The sequence below is a fragment of the Balaenoptera borealis genome, assembly GCF_965194805.1.
Source record: "Balaenoptera borealis genome assembly, chromosome: 4".
NCBI classification, from domain to species: domain Eukaryota; kingdom Metazoa; phylum Chordata; class Mammalia; order Artiodactyla; family Balaenopteridae; genus Balaenoptera; species Balaenoptera borealis.
In genome coordinates, this window is record NC_138861.1 from 14,119,590 (window position 1) to 14,144,668 (window position 25,079).

Sequence of the window (25,079 nt, forward strand, 5' to 3'; positions counted from 1 at the left end):
ACATGGATCACACACCATGAAAAAATCACGCTAACATGGTATCACAAAAAAGGATAATTTTACAGTAACTAAACCCAAAGACATGAAATATTGGAATCTAACTGATAAAGAATTTAAAATAGCTGTCATGAAAAAGTTCAGTGAGCTACAAGAAAAATCAAAAAGGCAATACAGTGATCTCAGGAATAAAATTAATTAACTGAAGGAGCACTTTACCAAAGGGATAAAAATTCTAAAAACAAAAAATAACACACACACACACAAACACACACACACACAAACAAACAAAAAAAAAAAACAAAAAACCCCCAAACAAAATTCCTGGAGCTGAAGAACTCAATAAATGTGATGAAGAATGCATTAGAAAGTACTGGAAATAGAACAGGTCAGATGAAAGAGAGGATAAGCAAGCTCAAGGATAGAAATATAGAAATGATTCAGGTGGAAGAGGAAAGAGAACTAAGATTTTTAAAAAGTAAAGAAATGCTACAAGAACAATCTGACTCCATTAGAAAAGCCACAAAAAGTGTAATGGGTATAAAAGAAGGAGAAAAGAGAAAAATGGGAGCAGAAAACATATTTAAAGAAATAAGAGCTGAGAACTTTCCAAACCTAGGAGAGGAACTGGATATACAAGTCCACAAAGCTAAGAGAACATCTTATTTTCTCAATGCACAAACCCTCTTCAAGACACATTACATTAAAACTGTTAAAAGTCAATGATAAAGAATTTTAAAGGCAGCCAGGGAAAAAAGGACAGTGACCTATGAAAGAACCCCCACTAGACTTCCAGCAGATTTCTCAGCAGAAACTCTACAGGCTAGGGGAGAGTGGAATGACATTCAAAATATTGGAAGATAAAAACTGCTGGCCAGGAATACTCTCTCTGGCAAAATTATCCTTCAGATATGAAGAAGAAATAAAGACTTTCCCAGACAAACAAAAGCTGAGTGAGTTTATCACCACTAGACCTGCCTTACAAGAAATGTTGAAAAGATCTCTTTGAGCTGAAACAAAAAGAACTACAACAAACTCTGATTAATATGATAAATAGTCAGAATTAGAATATCGTAACTCTTTTTTACAGTAGTGAACTTAACTATGGCATAAGGGTTAAAGGAAAAGAACATTAAAAATAACTATAGCTACTATAACTTGTAACAAAATCACATGATAAAAAGAGATAATTTGTGACATCAAAAACATAAAAGGGGAAGAGTAAAAGGATGGAATCTTTATAGGTGAATGAAGAGAAATTGCTATCAGCAGTAAAAAGACTGTTTTATCAATGAAAGGTTTTATGTAAACCTCATGGTAATCACAAAGCAAAAATTTAAAACATAAAGGGAAGACTGAGCAAATCACCATGGAAAACCAACAACTATAAAGTAGACAGAAACATAATGAAAAAGAAACAATGGAGAGACAAAATAAGCAGAAGGCAAAAGATAAAGTGGCAGTAGTAAATCCTTACATATCCATAATCTCCCTAAATGTAAATGGATTGAACTCACCAATCAAAAGGCATAGAGTGACTGGATGGATTAAAAAACAAAAAACAAAAAAACACAAGACCCAACTATATGTTGCCTATAGGATACTCATTTCAGTTCTAAAGACACATGTAGGCTCAAAGTGAAAGAATGGAAAATGATATTCCAAGCAAATAGAAACAAAAAGAAAGTGGGCATAGTCATACTTATATAAGACAAAATAGACTTCAAGCCAAAAATAATAACAAGAGACAAAAAAGGTCACTATATAATGATTAAGTGGGCAATATATCAAGAAGGTATAACAATCATAAATAAATATGCTCTCAACACCTGAGCAGTGAAATATATTAAACAATAACTGATCTTAAGAGAGAAATACACAACAATACAATAATTGTAGAGGACTTCAGTACCCCACCAGCAATGAATAGATCTTTCAGAAAGAAAATCAACAAGGAAACATTGGAATTGAATGACACTTTAGAACAAATTGACTTAATAGACATATATAGAACATTCATCCAACAGCAGCAGAATACACATTCTTCTCAAGTTCATATGGAACATTTTCCAGGATAGATTGTGTGATAGACCACAAAACAAAACTTAGCAAATTTAAGAAGATTGAAATACCACCTATCTTCTCTGACCACAGTGGTATGAAACTAGAAATCAACAAGAGGAACTTGAGAAGATCTACACATATATGGAAACTGAACAACACACTTCAAAACAACTTTGGGTCAGAGAAGAAATCAAAAGGTAAATAAAATGTATCTTGAAACAAATTAAAATGAAAACACAACATATCAAATATTGTGGAGTGCAGTAAAAGCTGTTCTTAGAGGAAAGTTTCTAGTAATAAACACATATATTAAGAAATAAGAAAGATCTCAAATAAACAACTTTACACCTTAAGGATCTAGAAAAAGAAGAACATATTAAGCCCAAAGTTAGTACAAGGAAGGAAATGATAAGGATCAGAGCAGAAATAAATGAAATAGAGGCAGAAAAACAATAGAAAGGATTAACAAAATGAAGAGATTGTTCTTTGAAAAGAAAAACAAAATTGATAAACCTTTAGCTAGAAAAGAAGAGACAGGATTCAAATAAATAAAATTAGAAATAAAAGAGGAAAGATTGCAACTGATACTACAGAAATCCATAGAATTATAAGACTACTATGAAAAACCATATGCGAACAAATTACATAACCTAAAAGAAATGGATTTATTTCTAGAAACACACAACCTACCAAGATTGAATCAGGAAGAAATAGAAACTAAGAACAGACCAATAACAAATAAAGAGATTGAATCAGTAATCAACCAACTCCCAACATAAAAAACTGCAGGACCAGGTAGCTTCTCTGAAAGAGAATTTTAAAGAAGAATTAATATCAGTTCTTCTCAAAACTCCTCCAAAATATTGAGGAGAAGGGAACTCTTCCAAACTCATTCTATGAGGTCAACATTACTTTGATACCAAAACCAGGTAAGGACACAACCTAGACAACTATAGGCCAACATCCCTAATGAATATAGTTGCAAAGATTTTCAACAAAATATTAGCAAACTGAATTCAAGAACACATTAAAAGGATAACACAGCATGATTAAAAGGATAACACAGCATGATTTATCCCTGGGATGCAAGGATGGTTCAAGTATGCAAATCAATAATGTAATATATAAACATCAATAAAATAACAGATAAAAATCACATGATAATCTCAATAGACACAGAATAAGCATTTGACTAAATAAAACATCTTTTTATGATAACTCTTCACAGATTGGGAATAGGAGGAACATACCTCAACATAATACAGAACATATACGACAAACCCATGGCTAACAGTATACTAAAGGTAGGGAAATTGAAAGATTTTTCCAAAGACCAGGAACAAGGCAAGGACGCCCACTCTTAGCACTCCTATTCAGTATAGTACCTGGAAGTCCTAGCTAGAACAAATAAGCAAGACAAATAAATAAAGTGCATCCAATTCAGAATGGAAGAAGTAAAACTGTTGTTATTTGCTGATGATAAGATCCTATATAAAGAAAGTTGTAAAGAGTCAGTCAAAAACTGTTGGAATTAATCAATGATTTCAGTAAAGTAGTAGTATACAAAATCAACATACCAAAATCAATTGCCTTCCTTTACATAAGAAAGAAGCGTCTGAAAAAGAAATAAAACCATTCCATTCAAAATAGCATCAAAAACAATAAAATACTTAGGAATAATTTTAACCAAGGAAGTGAAAGATCAGTACAAAGAAAACTACAAATCTTTACTGAAAGAAATTGAGGAAGATACAAACAAATGGAAAGACATCCCATGTTCATGGGTCTGAAGAATTAATATTGCTAAAATGACCATACTACCCAAAGCCATGTATAGATTTGATGCAGTCCCTATTAAAATACCAAAGGCATTCTTCACAGAAACAGAAGAAACAATTCTAGAATTTGTTTGGAACCACAAAAGACCCCAGATAGCCACAGCAACACTGTGTAAAAACAACAAAACTGGAGGTATCACACTTCTGAATTTCAAACTATACTACAAAACAATAGTAATAATAGTAGTATGGTACTGGCACAAAAATAGATACACTGAGTAATGGAACAGACTAGAAAGCCCAGAATTAAGCCCTGGCATATACAGTCAATTAATATTTGACAAGGACGCCAAGAATACTCAATGGGGAAAGGATAATCTCTTTAACAAAAGTGCTGGGAAAACTGGAGATAGACATACAGAACAATGAAACTGGGCCCCTATCTCACACCACTCACAAATTAACTCAAAATGTATCAAGGACCTGAACATAAAACTTGATACCGTAAAACTCCTAGAAGAGAACTTGGGGAATAAGCTCATCGGTATTGATCTTGGCAATAATATTTTGGGCATGATGCCAAAAGCACAAACAACAAAAGCAAAATTCAACAAATGGGACTACATAAAACTCAAAAGCTTCTGCATAGTAAAAGAAACAACAAAGTGAAAAGACAACCTACAGAATGGAAGAAAAATTTTGTGAACCATATTTCAGATAAGGCATTAATATTCAAAATATATAAAGAACTCAGCTAACTCAATAACAACAATAACAAAAATATCAAGTAATCTGACTAAAAAATGGGTAAAGAACTAAATAGAGATTTATCCAAAGAGGACATCAAAATGGACAGCAGGCATGTGAAAAGATGTTCAACATCACTAATCATCAGGGAAATGCAAAACAAAACCATAATGAGATATTACCTCACATCTGTTAGAATGGCTGCCATCAAGAAGACAAGAGACAACAGGTGCTGGTGAGAATGTGGTAAAAAGGGAACCCTTTTATGTTGTTGATGGGAATGTAAATTTGTCCAGCCACTATGGAAAACTATATTAAGGTTTCTCAAAAAATTAAAAATAGATCTGCCATACAATCCAGCAATTCCACTTCTGTGTATATACCCAAAGGAAATGAAAACAGAATTTCTATGAGATGCATGCACTCCCATGTTTTTTGCAGTATTATTCCAAAAGCCAAGATATAGAAACAATCCAAATGCCCATCAATTGATGAATAGATTAAAAAGATGCAGTTCATATACATGATGGAATATTATTCAGCCATGAGAAAGATATTCTGCCATTTACCATAACATGGATGAACCTTAAGCACATTATGCTACTCGAGATAAGTCAGACAGAGAAAGACAAGTACTGTATGACATCACTTATATGTGGAATCTAAGAAAATTAATCTTACAAAAAACAGAGAGTAAAATGGATTACCAGGGGCTGGGGGGTGGGGAATAAGAGCAATGATGTTTAAGGTGCAAACTTGTAACAAGTAGTAAATAAACCATAGAGATCTAATGCACAGTATAATGACTGTAGACAATATTGTACTGTAATTATATAATGTGATAAATATTACTACATTGGCATATTACAATATATAAAGTATCAAAGTAACATGCTGTACATCTTAAACTTACATAATGTTACACATCAAATTTATTCAATTCAAAAAAGGAAAAGATAGACTTTAAAACTGTAGCTATTAATTATACCTTAATGAATTTTGAGCAAATTTTTAACAAAAATTATTTAGAAAATATTTTTCTTGGGTTATTTCCATATAGGTTATTTTTTAAAAATAGTTCCTTTCTGTACTAGTGTGATCAAAGAATTTACACCCAATTTTTAAAAATAAATTTAATTTTATCAAAATTTCACATGTACTCAGTAAACATTTTTAAGTATTTATAAAACTAATAATGAACAATAGGAGTTGCTTCCTCCCTCCTCTCTTTCTCTTCACACTCTATGGAGGTAAACTTTCATACCTGTTTTGTTTTATCTACTTCTGATAGCTAAATATTTAAAATAACATTTCCACACTGCTTTTACTTGATTTTTCAGTTCTTGATATTATCTATTGAAAGACTAACATGAAATGTAGCTTATATATGTTATTTCACACAAAATTACCCTTTCCTCCCTATATAGTTTTAACACATTTATAACTAAATCCTTATTCAGTATTATCATTAATATGACCATGTGAACATTTTTTTCATGGTTCCAGGGAGGCTCAGATTGTTCATTCAATGTGCGTACTTTCACTGAATAACTTTTGTTCAGTACATCACTAAACCACCCATATATCCATTGGTTTTCTTAAAGAACAATTTTAAACTAAGCTCTCCTTGCCTCTGCTTTCAATGTTTTTTCCCTTCTAATTTAGTTACAGAAGTGAAATATAACTAGCATACATAGCATTACCATCATAATTTGACTTTAAATTTCTCATTTGGAATTTTTCAATATCATCACTTTTCGCCAATCTTTAAAACCTGTGTAAATATTCGCATTATTGACTGCTGAAAAGCAGTAACTTTTGAAAATGATTAATGGAATAGAAAATCTTGAACTCAGAAAATGATACTACTCTAGGTGCTGACTTTGTTGCCCTCTTTGGAGGAGCATATTTACAACTACTAAAGTTCAAACTTGTCAAATTGTTTTTGCATCTCTCTTTTGTATTACATTTTAAGTTTACATAGTTTAGAGAGCTCATCCTCTTTATGTCATAATTTTTCCCAAAATAAAATGTCTTAAGAAAGGGAATGATCTAGCACTTTTGTTTTGCTTTTATTAAAACAATAATAACAATAAACTCTAGTGTCTTGACATAGACTTTTTGTTTATATCCTTGATATTTTTAGAATTTAATATAGATTTCTATATTTTATTAAACTACATCTCAAAAGCCACTATTGATTTCTACAAATTGGATCAGCCATTGACTTAATAAAGAGGACTTAATTCAGCTCTCAAGGTAAAATTTATTCTTTTTTTAAGATTTACTGTCTCCTCAACTCCATTCAGAAATTTGGCAGATTGGATGGCCCTTGACATTTTGGTGAACCACTTGACAATGACTTTTAAATGGAGGTTTTTATTATGTTTTTTGTTTTAAGAAAAAAAGGTTGAAACTGAATAGAGTCTTTATAATAATTTAATGGTATTATTCTATGACAAAAAAAAAAAAAAAAACCTAGAAAGAATTCAGTCCTATTTAAACATCAGTTGGTAAGAAATACTGCTTATTTGCTTCTTCCCACTCTGTACACCAAAATCTTAACTTCATTAGCAAGCTGTCTTCCTAGTAGCCTGTATACCTACTTCTCGAATGTTGAGAGAGATTCTTTTACCATAGTCTTTGGAATTAGAAACATCAATTTGTTGAGTATAATTGAGCCCATGTGATTATTTTTAATATGTAATTTTTAATTTTTAACAAATTCTCCTTAAATGTAAGTATGAATTTTTTTACAAATCATAAATTGTACATATGGTAGTTACTCTAAGTCTTCAATTTGTCAACTTTAAAGATTGTTTAAAAAATCTTATTTTAAAAATAACTGCAAAAACATTATTCATATTTTTTCTTTTTGTCACATCCAGATTTGGCTTGTTGTCTTCTGTGTGTCACCAACTGTTTCTAAGTCCAATATGTCCTGGCATATCAATTCTTTGTGTCAAGGAATATGTAACAATTTGCATAAAAGTATCAATCTCAGCTTTCCATTTATTGACAGTTCATTTTAGGTATATTTTATTTATCAATAATGTTTCACTAAAAGTTTATTTCCATCTACTATGTTCTGGAAAATGTCAACCAGAATTTGCTCATTTTACTCAGAATGTCTTCTATCCATTTCTGCATGACCATTCAGCATTTTTTTTATGCTTTCCCAATATCTCTCTATAATAGCAATATTAGCCATCTACATTCCACATTCGAAGACTCAATGGTGATAGGGTACTGTTCAGTTATTTTTGTTGGAACTAGTGTCTTATGGATATAACCATGATTTTGGAAGAAAAGAATAATAATTTACCTACACAGGAGCTGGACCCATGACTTTATTAGCATTGAGCTAATCATACTGCAAGTCAGAGTGTACTCGTGTCAATAGGAACGAGCATACTAAACTAAACTATCATAGGCTCTTTCTTCGTTAGACAATAATGACTTAGTCTGTAGTGGGAGCATATATATGTATATATTTTAAAACTCTGTGTTATACCAGTGTCTGTAAAATAAAACAATCATACAAGCTAAAGCCATATCATTCCATTTCAACAATTGTGGTGACCAGATCAGAGAATGATATTTACTTCAACTATGTCCTTGTCCTTAATTCTCACAAGAATAAGTACTGTCAGAATACTCAAAGAAAGTCTTCAAGGCATCTTGGAAGAAATGCTTTCGAAGCTTGTCAATCAGCCTGCATTATGACTGTTTTCAAATTTCTCTAGAGCGGAAAACAGGTAGCCTTCAAATTGCAGCCATTAGCGCATCTCTTGGGTCTGAGGGAGACCAGGGAATTATTATCTAATAATCTTCTTTGCTGTCTGACTTTGTATTCTGACCTGAGTAAACTGTGAAATTAGGCTAAATATGAAAGTATCCTGTGAAACAGTGCTAAGTATTTAAGTAAACTATGAAACATATAGGAGATTCCAAATCAGTTTGTAACTCTTTAATATGGACCAGGAAGGTCCTGGCACATATTCCCAAGCCACTCCTTGAATTATGAACCACAGTTGTGCCACGCAGCATTTGTGGCCTCAATGCTAGTGACAGAAACACAGCTTAGTCCCATTGTATAATTCCCAATAAAAATTAATTCTCAAAAAATAAAACTGACTAAAGAGAAGAAATACATACAGTAATCTTCAGAACATTTTTTTTCTTTTCTCTTTATCTGCCTGGAGTTAGTTAAAACAAATCTTGACCCATCATTTATTTAACAACTTAGCAAAACTGACTGTCACGGTTGAACCTGGAATGGCATATAAAAAATAAAGAACAGGCAAATCTAATGATGTTATTTCAGGATATAATTGGTAGTCTGTACTCAAGGCTGACCTTATCACTTGGGGATGAAAAAAAAAACATGGTAGTAAAATAAAAACAATGTTTATGTTTACCAATCTCCTAAATTTAATTCTTTTAAATAATAACCCATCACTCCAAATGGAAAATTGTGTGATCAGAATAATTTGTGTAAGGGTATGATTTATGCCACAATGAATGGGGTGTAAATAGCAATATTTTAATATGTATACAGAAGTTTACTTCAAATAAGAAGCTACTTTAAGACAATAGACTTAAAATGACTATATTCTTTCATCTTTTCTCCTATGCAAAGATGTATGGATTTAGTTGTTTGTTTTAGAATATTACATGTACACTGGCAGGCAATATTATATTTTTTCATATTCCTAATAAGTATCCCGTGGAGCTAAGCTGAAAGCTCACTTACAACAAAGACCAAGTCTGTCTTGGTCAGTGGAACAACTCCAGTCCCAGCCCTGTGGCTAGTATATGTCAGGTGCTCAAAAAGGTTGAATGATATTGTTAAATTAATTGAATGGATATAGAATCAATGCCAAGTCATCACACTCAGTGCCTGACCAGGGCTTTTTATAAAGCAGTGGATCTCAAAATAATTCACTAAACCTGCAACATGGGCATCAACTTGTTAGAAATGCAAATTCTCAGACTCCATGACAGATCTTCAAAATCAGAGACCCTGGGGTGGGCCCAGCAATTTGTGTTTAAAAAGCCCTCCAGGTAATTCTAGTGTGTGCTAAAACTGAGGATCACCAAGGTAAAGAAGCCTCAAGTACAGTCTACAAAGTGACATCAAAGTTTTTCAGAATTATGAGAGTGTCTCAATGATCTGTTTTAGAAAGACAAGTCCTATGGACAGATTGTGCATTATTTTAATTTGTCAAGAACTTTTTTACTTCTCAAGAATTCATTTTAACTAGAGGAGCTATTCCCTATTCATGTGCAGTAAATTATGTGTTTTGTGTAGGAAGGCTGCCTTAGTTGGAGTTACTGGTACAGATCCTGAGACAAGGACTTGGGTGCAGATGGTTTATTAGGGAATTGGTCCCAAAAAGCACAAGTGAGGAAATGATGAGCATGAGAGAGTAAAGAGAAAAGCCAGTCAAGAATGTGTTACAAAAATGCCTGTTGGTGGGAATGTAAGTTGGCACAGCCACTATGGAAAACAGTATGGAGGTTCCTCAGAAAAATAAAAATAAAATTAACATATGATCCAGCAATCCCACTCCTGGGAACATACCTTGACAAAACTGTAATTCAAAAAGATACATGCACCCCTATATTCGTAACAGCACTATTCACAATAGCCAAAATATGGAAACACCTAAATGTCCATAGACACATGAATGGATAAAGAAGATGTGGTACATACATACAGTGGAATACTACTCAGCCATAAAAAAGAATGAAATAATGGCATTTTCAGCAACATGGATGAAACTAGAGGTTATCATACTAAATGAAGTGAGTCAGAAAGAGAAAGACAAATACCATATGATATCACTTATATGTGGAATCTAAAATATGCCACAAATGAACCTATCTACAAAACAGAAACAGATTCATAGACATAGAGAACAGACTTGTGGTTGCCAAGGAGGAGGAGAGAGGGAGAGGGATGGAGTGGGAGTTCGGGGTTGGTAGATGCAAACTATTACATTTAGAATAGATAAACAACAAGGTCCTAATGTATAGCATAGGGAACTAAATATATTCAATATCCTGTGATAAACCATAATGGAAAAGAATATAAACAAAGAATGTATATATGTGTATAACTGAGTCACACTGCTGTACAGCAGAGACTGACACAACATTGTAAATCGTCTATACTTCAGTAAAATAATTGAAAAAAAATGTGTTACAGAAATGGATTACAAATGTGGGCAAACAGGGCTTAATCCTATGGTGAACCTTCTTAGAAACTGTGTGTGGAATATACCTCAGAATCATCCCACTGGAAGGTGGGGAGACTGAAGCCTTTATCTACTTTCTCCCATCCCCATTGGTTGAGAGTTGACCTGCAGTGATGCTAACATACCCCTACATCTAGGTTATATTTGCGTATAGCCAAATAAGCTGGAGAAGGTCCTCAGGTAGAGAAGATAAGAGACATAGACTCTTGAGATGGGACATGACGATATTCTGGAAACTGTTTTCACCTGCAGTTGCAGGCAGTTCACACAGGCTGCGGGGCTATGAGGCAAAGAAACCCTCTAACATGATAATTCTCACCCAGTTCACAATAATCATTTAATGTCTATTATGAGACAGGTTCAGAGTTAGTGGTTGGGAATATAAAAATAGATAAAACACCATTCCTGCCTCAAGAAGATTTTGATGTAGTGGAGAAGTAGACAAATTAAAAAGGTAATTAAAATATAATTAGATATGTTCAGTGACAGTGGTATATGTCTACATTTAGAAGAGGAATTTGTGGGGGAGAGGGGGTAGTGATCATGGATGACTTCTTAGAGGTGATGATGATAATCATGGTGAAGGGGGATCCTGAAGACACTTAGAGGCTGGCCAAATGAAAGAGGCTTTGCGGGTGGTGATGGGGTTTGTGTTTGTGGACAGAAGCCAGAATGATTGAGATGTGGATGGGAGGTGTAAAAAGAGAGAAAACAATCATAGGCAATATTTGAGAAGATTGTCTGTACAAGTCGGTTGAGAGATCATGTGTTAGGTGGAAGGAAGTCTAGCATCTCATAGGTGATAAAAGGAGAGATATGGAAGGCACAAGAGTGTGTAGGTAACTGATGCTGCAGATTCCCTAAGGGGGAAAGAATAAAGGGACCTAAAGTTCTGTTGAAAAGATTAGGCCCTTTTTAGGAGAAAGAGTGCCTGTTTTCACTGTGGAGTGAAGAGAGGGGATGAATGAAGTTAAGATGGTGTGTATTTATTTGTAAAATAGAGAAAATATTAGTGACTACCTTCAAAGGGTTGTTAGGAGACCTAACTGATGAAAGACACTAAAATCTTTACCGTTGCTTCTCACAGGTAGTACAAACCCCAAAATGTTAGCTAGTATTATTCAAATAAGGATTTTGTTTATTTGCTTGCTTTGCTTCAGATTTTAGAGGGACAGAAATTTGAGGGCTTAAAACCATGTCTACCCATTGATCATTACTTTAGCTAGGAAATAGTTACCCGTGAAGTTGTAAGGAAATGGGCTAGGGGAGCTGGTTGAAGGTTGATTGTTACTGTCATGGGAAATGGGAAGGAGCAAAACTGATAATACATACACAGAGAATTGCTAGCTGGAATCAAGTATCCAGTAAAGGTTGGAAGCCATGTTTTTGCAGTGACACTAAACCACATAGTTGTGTGATCCATTTCTAGGAAAGGTGCAGCAGTGTATTCTAAGGCATGTAAACAACATTCAGGGTAACACTAGGCATTTTGTAGAAATTGTGCACTATAAACACTGACAGATAAGCATATATATAAACAGTTTTTTAAAAGTTGAAAAAATTCGTCAAGATGTTTAAGATCAATGAAAATTCTAAAATGTATAAGATGATTTTGAATATTCTTATATCATGCGATCATAGCCCAGGTTCCTTTGTCAAACTCTGAATTCTGTTCTACAAATGACATTTAATTTGAGCATTCAGCAGTTGGTGCCTCAGTTTCAACTGACATTTTGTTACTAAACACAGTTCTAACACCATAAGGTGATTTGTCAGTGGTAAGAAGAAGATGGTTTATATTTCACTATAGTGAAATAGCACAGACGGGAGAGTCAATTGCTTGGAATTCTGGAAAGTGTCCATGCCGTCAAGTCCAACATTATTGAAAACATTTTTTTACACTAGGCTACAAGGTATACTTTTTATAGAAAAAGCTATGAAAGAAACTTGGAAACATTAGAAAGCTTGACGGCGCTGTTTTAATTCTGTAAAAAGTTCAAGGATCATACCTCCAATGAGCTTAATTAAATATCTTGAGAATGACCAACACAGTCACTTTAGGAATATGGCCATGGAAGTTCACAATTTTCATTTCTTTGTTTTTCTTTTGGGTACTTTGTTTTCTTTTGGATAAGACCTTTTTAAAGACCTTTTTTCCCCCATGAAGTCTTTTGCTTCTAGAATTATCAGCATTTTATACCATTCTTGATATTTTAGAAATCAGAGTCCCTGTGAAATGCTGGAAGAGCCCAGGGATAACAGAAATATCCAACTAGGAATGTCTTTTAATAAGTAATAGTCAGCTTCCATAGTGGCTTCATCAATGATGCGCTATTGAAAACCCAGAATATGGCCAACTTACACAAGAACAGTAGTAAACTGATTAACTAACAGCAAAAGCTAGATGCTAATGCCTTATTGCCACAATACCCAAGACTCATTGTCCATTTTTTCTTCTAGAAGCTCTTGGCCCTTCGGCCTGACAATCAATCAGACTAAGATAGATGATAGATAGATAGATAGATAGATAGATAGATAGATAGATAGATAGATTTGATCAGTTAATCAGTATAGCAAGTTACATTCTGAAAAGAATATGGGAACTAAGACTCACTGAAAGAAAAGCAAATTTTCTTACACCACTTTAAGACAAATGGCCATGGTACAGATTCGTGGATGAAATCATCTGCATTTCTCAAATTCTTCAATGGATCATTTTTTCTCTCAGAGGTGTATAGTAGATGCAATAATAAGTTCAATGGAGTTCAAATCCATAAAACTCCAGTGTATACCACACAATGTTCTGTAACGTTGTTTATAAGTATTTATATATTATATAATATTCAATTGTAAGTATTTTAACTTTAAGAAAGCATAATAGTTTCTGAAACTTGGGGAAGGAGGGCTATGAAAATATTATATAGAAAAGATATTTACTAATTATTGACTCCAGCTTCCACCCCTGGCTTTATGATTTGGGTAATTTACTTCAGCTTTTTCATATGCAAGTTGGACATAAATGTAGTGCTCACATCATAAGGATATTGTGAGCATTAAATAAGTTATAAAAGCACTAAGTGCCTGGCACATAGTAACCACTCAATTAATATTAGCTTTTATTATTATCATTGATATTCTATAAATGATATTCAATAAACGCTTACTAAATTGAATAAATACATTCATAGTCTCCTGTGAGTACTGTCAAAATTACTGCAGCAACCTGAGTAAAGAAGGGAAAGAGGGTTAATGAAAGAAAGAGATCAACATTTTTCAACACATACTGTTACAGGTGCTTTAGATACATTCATCCGTTTAATCCTCACTATACATCTGTGAAAAAACTGTTATTCAGATAATCAGGGAACTGAGACTCAGAGTAAGTAACACATCTGACTGTCAATAAAAAGACCCAGCATTTAAACTCAAGCCCCGTTATTCAAATTTTATGTTCTTTTTCTAATATCACATAGCCTCCAAGTTCTGAGGTATTTGACTTTGGAGATTTGAAATATTGTATTTCTATACTTCATTACCATGAAAATAATCAAGATCACCTCAGTTGATAAAGTGTAAATTGGGTCACTTTCTGATTATTTAATTTTTTGAAGTTAAATTCCAGCTAATGACTTCCTGTCAATACAAGTTTATCGAATGGTTTGGTTTTAGGTGAAGTTGGGATCCACAGATGTATAAACATGAGTTAGGGCTATATAATTACCTTTTCTCCACAGACAATATTTAGTGAAAATCTGCCTCGTGCCTGGCAACAAGTTTTATTGAAACCTTATCTGCTTATGATTATTCTAAGGATATGGACCAGTAATCTAAATGAAATTCTCACTTCTGTGAAGCTTATATTTTGGTGCACAAAAAGAGACAGTAAGTGTGTGTGTGTGTGTGTGTGTGTGTGTGTGTGTGTGTGTGTGTGTGTGTCTCATGTGGGATAAGTGCATAGGGAGAGCAAGGATGGGTATCATGGAAGGCATGCCTGATGGAGTGATATTTAGACAGAAAGCTAGATGAAGGGAAGGAGGAGCCAAGTGCAAGTCTCGGGTGCTGAGGACCAGCAAGAAAGCAGTCCAGCTGAAGCACAGGGAGTAAGTGGGATATAAAACACAAGACGCCCTCACAGCCAGTTACATAACTACACACTATTTAATTAAGGCTGGAATAAAGGCACAGTGTTAGAGAGTGCAAGAAGGGGAACAATACTGCTCGGGGTTAGGGAGGTAGGGGTGGGAAAGGATTTGACATTTGTTTCAGTCTTTGAATTTTGAGAAGTACTTTGTCAGGGAGAGAGAAAAGAGAACAGATCAAAAGGAACAGAGCAAAAGCATGAAAGTTCACAGTTGTGAAGGGCCTGTATGTTGCCTTTTGATGTGATCAGTAGACTTCTCTATAAGATTTTTTTTCTTTATTTGCTTCAAGATACCAAGAAAGCCTTACTTCCTAAAACCTAGCAATTAAGTGCCAGAGTGTCCCCAAATCATCATTTTAAGCTCTGATCAACATCCAAATAAGAACTTATATTTATTTTTTTGGCCAGTTATACTTAAGAATTAATTTACTCTGCCAAGGGTCACTTAGCTTTCAAAAAATAAAGTAAAATAAATATTTTAATGTAATTCCTGTCTTGTGCTAAAAGTTAACATATTAGAATATGATAAAACAGACAAGGCAAAGGATGAGTCGTCCTTCAACAAACACTGCTTTTCTTTATTGTTTTGGGATAATGTACCTTTAATCACTACAGCTGACATCTAAAAGAATCCCAATGCAAGCAGAAACAGAGTTAAAACGGTAACACAATGGTCCCCACACTGGAAGTAATTGTCAAGTGTTTATTTATAGCTTCATCAGGCAAAGTACAGAAATCATGACTTCACTTTTAATCACTGTTCAATAATTTAGGACACAGGAATGTGGTCTATGCCGTATGATGAACACAGATTCTCTATTTTCTTACGTTAGTGCCCATCCTTCCACATTAAGAAGCATAGCAGGTAGCATACTGTTGGCCAGATCTCAGTGGTGGCGTACTTCCACCTCCCAGGGGGTGTGGGAAGACCCAACTGCACAGCAGTAACTATAATTCTAGCATATCCGTTTATGAAATAACTTTGGCAGTAATGGCAAGAGGATTTGGATGAAAGTGTATTTGTGGTCTTCCAGCTGGAAGATCAGAGCAGAGATTCTAAAGCAAAAGGCACAGAGTGGGATGGCAGATAGTGGCTGCTTGGATAAGAACAGAAGAAAGTTGGGGATCCATGCTGAGCTCCAGGGGAAATGCAAACAAGACAGTCTTTTCAGAATAGCCTCTTGCTGCCCACTGTCAGCGCAAGAGATTACTGATGCCATCTGCTGGATATTCTTGGGATTTAAAAATGGAATCTACACAAATGATACCCTAGTGTCTCTTTATACTGTGGCTTCAGTTCTTCTAGTGAGAAGAAAAACAAAAACCAAATAAGCTAAAAACAAAAACAGAGCAAAGCAAAGTCACGTACACGTTTAGTGTACCTTAAGGTTGGAGCTTCGTGTTGTCACTCTGCATTTCAGAGAATTATAGTATTTAATTGTATTGTGTTTTCTAGCAGAAGTCTGTGGTAGTGCAATATATATATGACACTCAGGCAACCAGATGTTGAGTTTGTACTATAAAATCCATGAATCTATTGCTAAAAATCTGCTATGCAATATTAATTTTATACATGATATACACCCTTTCTGTATTTTATTGGAAAAGAGGATAGTGGTTTGGTTTGGTTTTGTCTTATTTTAATTAGAAATGGAGAAAAAGAATAAAAAGAAAGAAGAATAAGTGGCACTATTTTGTCAGAACTCTTACATATGTGTTTGGGTTTTACATAAAATATGGTAATTCAGATTTTTTTAATATATGTTCTTGTTTTGTGAAAAATAGCCTTTGTTACTTCGACTCTCTGTAGGATTATTGTAAGGCCATGTTTTTAAAATTACAAAATTCCTCATGGTGCTTCAATAAAATTTTAGAATTCTTAGAAATGTGTAGTTAAGTAGCATTGATTCTGGTCTACATCAACTCAAAAGTACTAATGCCATGAGATCTGTAGTGGGAAAAATGGTTTCTATGGTCAAAATCATTTGGAATATGCTAAATTCCAAATATCTTACCTTGGAGATCCGTAAAGCACATTCATTAAAATATGATGAGTTGGTATTTATTGAGAGTTTACTATGTGCTATTATTACATTTAATCTTTGTCATGATTCTATCACATGGGCACTATCATTAACCCTAGTGACAAATTAGGAAACTGAGGCTTACAGAATTGGTAATTTGTTCAAAGTCACACTGTAAGAAAATAGAGAAAACTCTCTGACTTTAGAGCTCATAAGTCTGAAATCATATGCTCAAAATAATAATATATGAAACAATATTATGCATTAATATGATTTTTATATTAATTATATTTCAGTGTTGATATTAACCTGTTAAAAGCTTTGAGGATTAATGCAGTAATGACATCTATTCAACTTAGCTTAACTTGGCATTTCTAAATCTATTTGGCTTCTGAATGCTTACAAAGTTTAGTGGAAATAGTGTTCCACAGAATACAGTTCTAGAAATGCTGATATAAGCTATAGTATTGCAGTAGGTGAGGAGCCAGGAAGGGAGTAGCTTTTTAGTATTTCTCTGACCACTTGCTCCAAATAACTGCGGTGTCTTTCCCCAGGCAGGCCACTGACTCCGAGGATTCCACCTGGTGTTTTGGAATGGGCAGGGATAGGAAGCAAACACCTGGTATCTTTGCTGCTGCAGATGTACAGAGCACAGGAACCCTTTGCATAAATGTGTAATGTGTAGTATATCCTGCAAAGGGAGTGAGCTTAATTTAGTTAAGCTACAAGGTTGAGTGAAAAACAGCATGCTGCTGTTATTGTTGAGTCAATTAAATTGTCCTCTGTGCTCGTAGGAACTGTTCCACATTTATTATCAGTGAGATACACGCTCTGGCAGTTTCTTTGCTTCGGAATGTCTTATATTTAGCACATCTCAAGATTTGAGAACGGATGATGGAAGACATGGTGATAAATTGTCGGGCTTTTCTAAAGATTCAGAAGTTCTAAAGTTCCTGCCAGTGACAGATGGTCTGTCCTTACTCATCACTTGTCTTCCTGACAGGACTTGATTTTGTTTTTCCCCCTTTTTTGTTCAGTTCTCTTAAAGTAAGCTCAGCTTCTTGGGAGGTAGGGTAGTCTCATTTGTTATAACTATGTTACTATATATTGATGTGGTAGCAACCCTATATGAATATGCACCAAGCTCCCTCTACATGTGTAGTGATAAGAGAGAAGCATGGGGCAAGAGGGGAGAGAAACAGATGACCAAGAAAAATCCATACTTCCTTTCTTCCTGTTATTTTGTAACCAAACCTACTAGAGTCCTCATTGGTTAGTTTTTTCTTACTGACCTGCCAGTTTCTTTTGATAGCCCAAGCATAATGTGATCTTTTGGGCAGTGCTTATTATTATAATGGTAATAAAATATACATTATTTTTTAGGACCATCATTATTTCATAGCAGTCAAAAATTTTTTTTGAAATTTTGGGTTAAATAGTACAATTAGGATGTACTAACTTGCTAGACATTTATAAGAATCCACAGGCTGAGACCAAACAACTGTAACGGTGATGGACTTAGATATAAAATAGGTTGCCACTGGGCAAAAAAGGAAATATTTCAATCAAATTGCTTAATCTTTTTCAATGACTTCAAATATGTTTACTGTTGAAATAGGAGATGTGCTACTTAGAAGCAAGAAGTAGCAAGGAAGACAAGAAAAAAACAATTTTCCCTGTTTGAGTTCTAGTATAACTGAAGATAAGTATGAAGGCTTAAAATATTCTAGGATGTCTTACAATTGCTTCTTAATCCTTTATCCAAACGTAATTCAGGCCTTCAAGTTGGTAACGCAATTAGTTTGATATAACATTACTCAGGTTAAAGTATATCAAATGGAAGTGATTAATATTAATAAAAAATTTAAAAATTATCAGATGAATTGATTTCAGATTTATAATAGTTGTTTGACATTTGTTATCTACACAAATACTGAGAATTTCTTTTTATGTAAATATGTCTTTCCTAAGAATGTTCACCACATGTTAGCTCCATTTGATTAGATGGGAAAAGCATAAACAATATTATCACTCCTTTTTACCTTTTCTTTTAACTCTACTGTAAATTTTACTTCTCTGGATATATACATACATACATATATGTTATGTACCAGTATAGATATAGTAGTAGATTATATATAGATATCAATATAATATATATAAATATACACCTAATGTAAATAGATATATAGTAAGTTTCCAAGGTCTAGGCTATTGAAGTCCCCATCATCTTTTTATGTCCCTTACTAAATACTCCTTCCATTACAGGTATCAGATACCTTGTTAATTAGTGGCTTTTTACATTGCTCACTTTTAATAACATTCGATTATAAAAAATCAGAGAAGTCATGCCAGATCATTTGTTGTGCATGAAGATATTAACCTAGACCTAAGGAAATTATATTCCTCTTTTAGTGGACGGCTCCTGAGATAGGCAGTGGAAGCATTAACTTTCTGTGTACAACATAGCAATAAAAAAGTTTCAAAGCTTCTTTATAACATGGTGTTGCAGTAATACATAGATTTTAGTTGTGTATACATGAATATTTTGTTATATAATTAAAGGGACGAGACCACTTTTTCATTGTTAAGTACTTTTCTGATTTAACTTGTTTTCTTTCCCCAAAGAAAAATGGGCTCATAAAACAGTCCTGAGCATTCAGTATTTATGAAGAGGCCAACAAACATTGCACAGTTTTGAAATCATGCCTTTATAAAATCACAGAATTTAAAATTACTCTAATAAGTATGCTTATTAAAATTTATTAAGGTTAGAAGAAGGTGCCTAGCTAAGATTAGTAAAAATGTATTGCAATAAAGAGATAGGCTAAGTTACTCTAATCAGTAAACCCAAAATGCAACGTCTGAACATAACAGGGGTTTATTGCAGTGTTAGCGCAGTACCACATCAGGGAGTAGGGGGGTGGGGTCTGCTCCATGAACTCGAGCTATTGTGGTAAATGATTTATTTCTGTATCTGTAGTAATGTGCTCATATTTCCCCCTCATCTCAAATGTGTACTGCAAAGTGTCTTATATTTTAGGTTTTAAAAAATTAATTAATTTATTTATTTTTGGCTGTGTTAGGTCTGCGTTGATGCGCGCGGGCTTTCTCTAGTTGTGGTGAGCGGGGGCTACTCTTCGTTGCGGTGTGCGGGCTTCTCATTGCGGTGGCTTCTCTTGTTGCAGAGCACGGGCTCTAGGCACTCGGGTTTCAGTAGTTGTGGCACGTGGGCTCTAGAGCACAGGCTCAGTAGTTGTGGCGCATGGGCTCTAGAGCGCAGGCTCAGTAGCTGTGGCTCGCGGGCTCTAGAGCGCAGGCTCAGTAGTTGTGGCGCACGGGCTTAGTTGCTCCGCGGCATCTGGATCTTCCCGGACCAGGGCTCGAACCCGTGTGCCCTGCCTTGGCAGGCGGATTCTTAACCACTGCGCCACCAGGGAAACCCATATTTTAGTATTCGTGAGTAAAACCAAAGGCAAGAGTAAGAGATTGTTTCCCTGCCAACCCTAAGTAAAGGAGGGTGGTATAGTTAGTAGAATCATGGCCTCAGATGAAATATTTGCCTTTCTCCTTTGCTGAAACACAAGATTGAGCCTACACCTATAGAGTGTTTCATCCTTTTGCCTGAAAGTTTATTTCAAGGCAGAGAATGTGAAAGATGAATAAATTTTATGGTCTAGACAAACTATCAGTGTTACCATTGTAACTCTTAACTTCCACTTATTTCATAAATGCTGTTGCACAAAACAACTTTTCACTTACAAAGTTCCACAGGTTGATGCAGAATTCTCATAGACTAAATTTTACTTAATCTTGTCACATGATACAGATTATCTAAATGGGGACAATTTAAGCTAAATTGAGTCGTCTCTTCACTCTACTGCTAATATTGCTTCAGAACTACTTTCAACCTATATCTTAGCTTTCACTTCTCTTTTCTCTGAATTCTTCCTATTTCCGTATTTCAGTCATACGTTTTTTCCCCCATATATATATATTTCTTTCTTTTTTATCCATAGAACTGTTTTCCTTATATCTGAGTCTCCAGTTTGTATTCCTTTAAATTCTTATGGAGGTCCCATTTGGTTTTTAATGCTTTTTATTGCTAATAAATTACTGATGGTTTGTCTAAGATTATTTAAGAAAAATAATTATAAAATTAGAAATAAGGGATGCCATTACTGGTTTAAAGTGATTTTTTTTAGCTAAAACTGAAAACTGCCATGGGTCATATTTTCTACATTGTTTCATCTAAAAGTTGAACATGCATGTATTTTTTAAAAAAAGATAATAATTGTATAACAAAAATAGATAACGTGTCCTCACTTCTATGATAATATGTTATCTATGCACCTTAGTAAGGTCATAAGAATCTATTTGATGTATATGGAAATAGTTTAAAATTTATACCAAAATTTTAAAAAATATTCTGCAAATAAGTATATACTTTGAGAAAGTATTGAATCGCACAGATGTATTTCCTATTGTGTTTCTCGTGATTCAATGAATCTTTCAGTAGGCATTTCTCAGTAGGACAAAGACTAATGCCCAAAAGTAATTCACACTTTATAACAATTCCTTGCTAGTTTTTAGAAAGCATTTTCACTTAAAACTCAAGCTTTTGGTATTATTGCTGAAAATAACACAGTAATCTCTTATAAAGCAGTCTAACCTAACATATATCTATATGTTCCATGACACGAATCATAAGAACATGTCTTAGAATATGTACGATAAAATTGGATAGAATGGCAACTTTGATACAAAAGCTACCTCTGTACACACACATACACGCACACACGTGGACATGCACCTGTACAAGGGTTGCTTTTTTTGGCCTAAGCTAAGGATCATTTAGAATCAATTTTTCCAAAGTTATTTAGTCAGGATTGCTACCTATATATAATTTATTTTTCTTTTACATAAGTTTTCTTTCTGTTCATATTATTAGCAAAACTACTGAAATTACCCACCTATAACTTGTGCTAATATAATGTCCATTACTTTTAGTCTTTACATTCAGATAATTTTATGATTGGATCTCCTTAGAATACACATACACAAAACTTTTCAGAACATAGAGCATTTTACTTTGTTAAGACAATGACAAACGTATACACAGGGAAGTAGCAGATAAGAATGTTAAATTAGAGCCAGATTATGGAGGGATATGTACTTAGATATTTATTAGGTAGATTATAGAAGTTCATCAAAGTTTATTTGGACTAGGAAATGTGTTTGGAACTCTACTCTCGGTTGAATCACTAAACATTATTATTTATATTATTTTTCAGTTGAAACCTTTGTTTTTCTGGGTTTTTAATTAATTATACTTTCAAACTTAATTAGAAAGTCTACAATGCACTTACAAGATGAACACAAATGCTTCTACCATGTTTTACTCTAACGGTTTTCCATCTTCAATTGAGTAACAAAGACCTTTCTAACCTGTGATACATTTTTGCCATTTGCCAAGTATATCTATTTAGTTTGGTTTGTTTTTCACAATTAATACTGACTGATGGCTGGCTTGTTTTCTATTCCAGGTTGTGGAGACGAATTTGGTTGCTTTTGACTGTCACTGGATCATTATAAATGAGGTAAAGCCAACTAAACCTTACTGTCAACTCTGGGTCCTGTTTTCACATGTATAGTCACAGCATCTCCTACGGCCTTGAATTTCTAACAGAAAACAGAACACAAAGTAAACTTTCAGCTTACTGAATGGAGGCTGTTAAGTAAAAATAGAATAAGGAGTTTTTGAAAATTATAAAGGGCTTTGTACGAATAAAATAAATGGAGAACGTCTTCCTCACTGAATATCTTTCAGTCTTTTCCGTTGGCACACACTGCCTACATCAGGAGATCATCTTTATAAAAAGTACAGTTCTTCTTTGTAAGCAAAGTGAATTCCTCCCAGTGGAGGGCTTGTGTTCCATTTGTGCTTACTGTTGTTTCTAGAACTTTTGTACCCCACCCCCTTACAAGTGGATTAAATAGTTCAGCACATGAATATGAATAAACAAGGGCAGATTGTTTTTCTTCTCATAAAGAAATAAAACTGTTTTACAATTCACCAACTTGTCAAATTCCTTGTGAAAGTTTTTTTTTTTTTTTTTCCCTGTAAGGACAGTGCATAAGATTAAAAGTACAGTATTGCAACATGAGAGCTTAGTGAAATAAGTTGTTCCATTAACACCTGCCAATCAGAGTTGGAGAGGACAATGAGCACATCAGTCTGGGGCAAATAATGAGATCAACAAGATCTAGTATTCAATGTATCTATTACTTATGAATAAAAAGAATGTGTTATTTATCAACAGATACCAAATGTTGAATTATAGAATAATAAGTTTTGTCTCAGGAACAAAGTAGCATTTTGGGCAAGAATTCTGGTTTTGCAGTCGGCAAGATAGGTTCAATCCTGGCTATGAAATTGGTTAGCTGTGTTACTATGGATATATAATATAATCATCCTGTGCCTCAGGTTTTATTTTGTTTGTACGGTATGTATAATAACATTTACTTTACAAGTTCATAATGAAAAGTAAGTGAAATATTATCTAATGCTCTTAACACGGTGCCTGACAAATGACACTCAATAAATGGTACTGAAGTAATGATCAGAGCACATTAAAGTTCACAGATCACTTTCTCACATATTATTTTGTTGAATACTAAATAGTATTATGAAGTGTTGAGGGAATGGGGTCCACAGAGGGTATATGACTTGCCTCTCCTTACACAGAAAAATAAAAATGATTCTTAGTTTCAAGTTGTCTCTCCTACACCACACTTCATTGATGGAATTTTAGCTCCCTTGATGGTTCTTTTTAGTTCAGTTTAAAGTCACTGGAAACATCTTACAAGCCTGTTTTCAGTCTGACAAACTTTAGGTCTACATGATTTGTCAGTGTATTTCTTATGTCAAATTAAGCTGTGTTTTTCTGAGATCCTGACAGATAATGTGTATATGTGAGATCTGCTTTCCAATGAAGTTTTTAAGTCAATCTAAAATGACTAAACATCAGGACAGAGTAAAGGGAAAAGGGAAACTTAACAAACCTTCATAATAACTTTTCAAATTCGGTAATTTCATCTCTATTTTTCTGCAAAGAATCTGAGGTTCAAATAAATTAAGCAGTTTGTAAAATATTACACAACTATGAAGAGGTGATAATGGGATTTAAAACAAGTCTTTTCTAGTCTAAAGCTTTGGTTGTTGTTGCTTTGTTTTCTTTTTTGATAATTTTCCTTATAGGTTATATTTTTGAAATTTCTGCTACCTGAATTTCAATCTTATAAGAGCCATTATTCTATTACTTTTTGTCTTTAGCTTATTATTTTCTAGATTACTATTTTTTGAAATAGAGAATCTTCCTAATTCCTTGTTTTTATCTCACACCCACCTTCTGATGGGGAAGAAACCACACAGATTTTCTGATATAAAACAAACTGGAGCCATTTTACTTGTTTATGTCAATATTGATGACTAGGGGGAAAAAGTGATCTCTTGCCTCCTTAGAGACATGGATTAATCAAACCAATTAATACTTATAATTGATAAATGGAAATGCCCATTCCTTTCTATTCTTTGGTAAGATTGCAGAAGGGACCCCTGAATTAATTTTCTTTTTCCATATTCAACTTAACTTCTAAAGTTATACTTGAATCTTAAAAGTGTGAACCGAGGTAGAGAGAGCTTTCCAGAACACCTTCCCAGAGCTTCCCAGAACACCTTCCCAGAGCTTCCCAGATAAATGGTATTTATCTTTTCCCTGCAATCAGTGTCCATCTGTCTACTGCTTATTGGTCAATTTGTGCTGTGCAAGAAATCGCTCCTTCATATCATAAAGAGGAAGTTTGACTGAGTAGCATGTATTTCATTGATGATGTATATCATGGAAAGAATAATAGCTTCTATTTTACTATATCTTTCATAAACATTACAACTCATTTTGTTGAACTTCTCATTAAATTTTATTTCATAAAATATTAGGAGGGCAAATGGTGTCTTTAAATGGGTGTTCCATAATATGGGCCACTATATTGCAAAAAAATAAAA

General features: G+C 33.9%; 1 protein-coding gene across 4 annotated transcripts in view; it reads left to right on the forward strand.

The window, feature by feature from the left end:
* GRID2 (glutamate ionotropic receptor delta type subunit 2) overlaps nucleotides 1-25,079 on the forward strand; it is a 1,417,069-nt gene that overhangs the window by 808,483 nt on the left and 583,507 nt on the right. For all 4 annotated transcript variants that reach the window (XM_082391643.1, XM_082391645.1, XM_082391644.1 and 1 more), the window contains exon 5: nucleotides 22,561-22,614. In XM_082391643.1, the coding sequence (XP_082247769.1) occupies nucleotides 22,561-22,614 (54 nt within the window). The remainder of the gene's footprint in view (nucleotides 1-22,560; nucleotides 22,615-25,079) is intronic.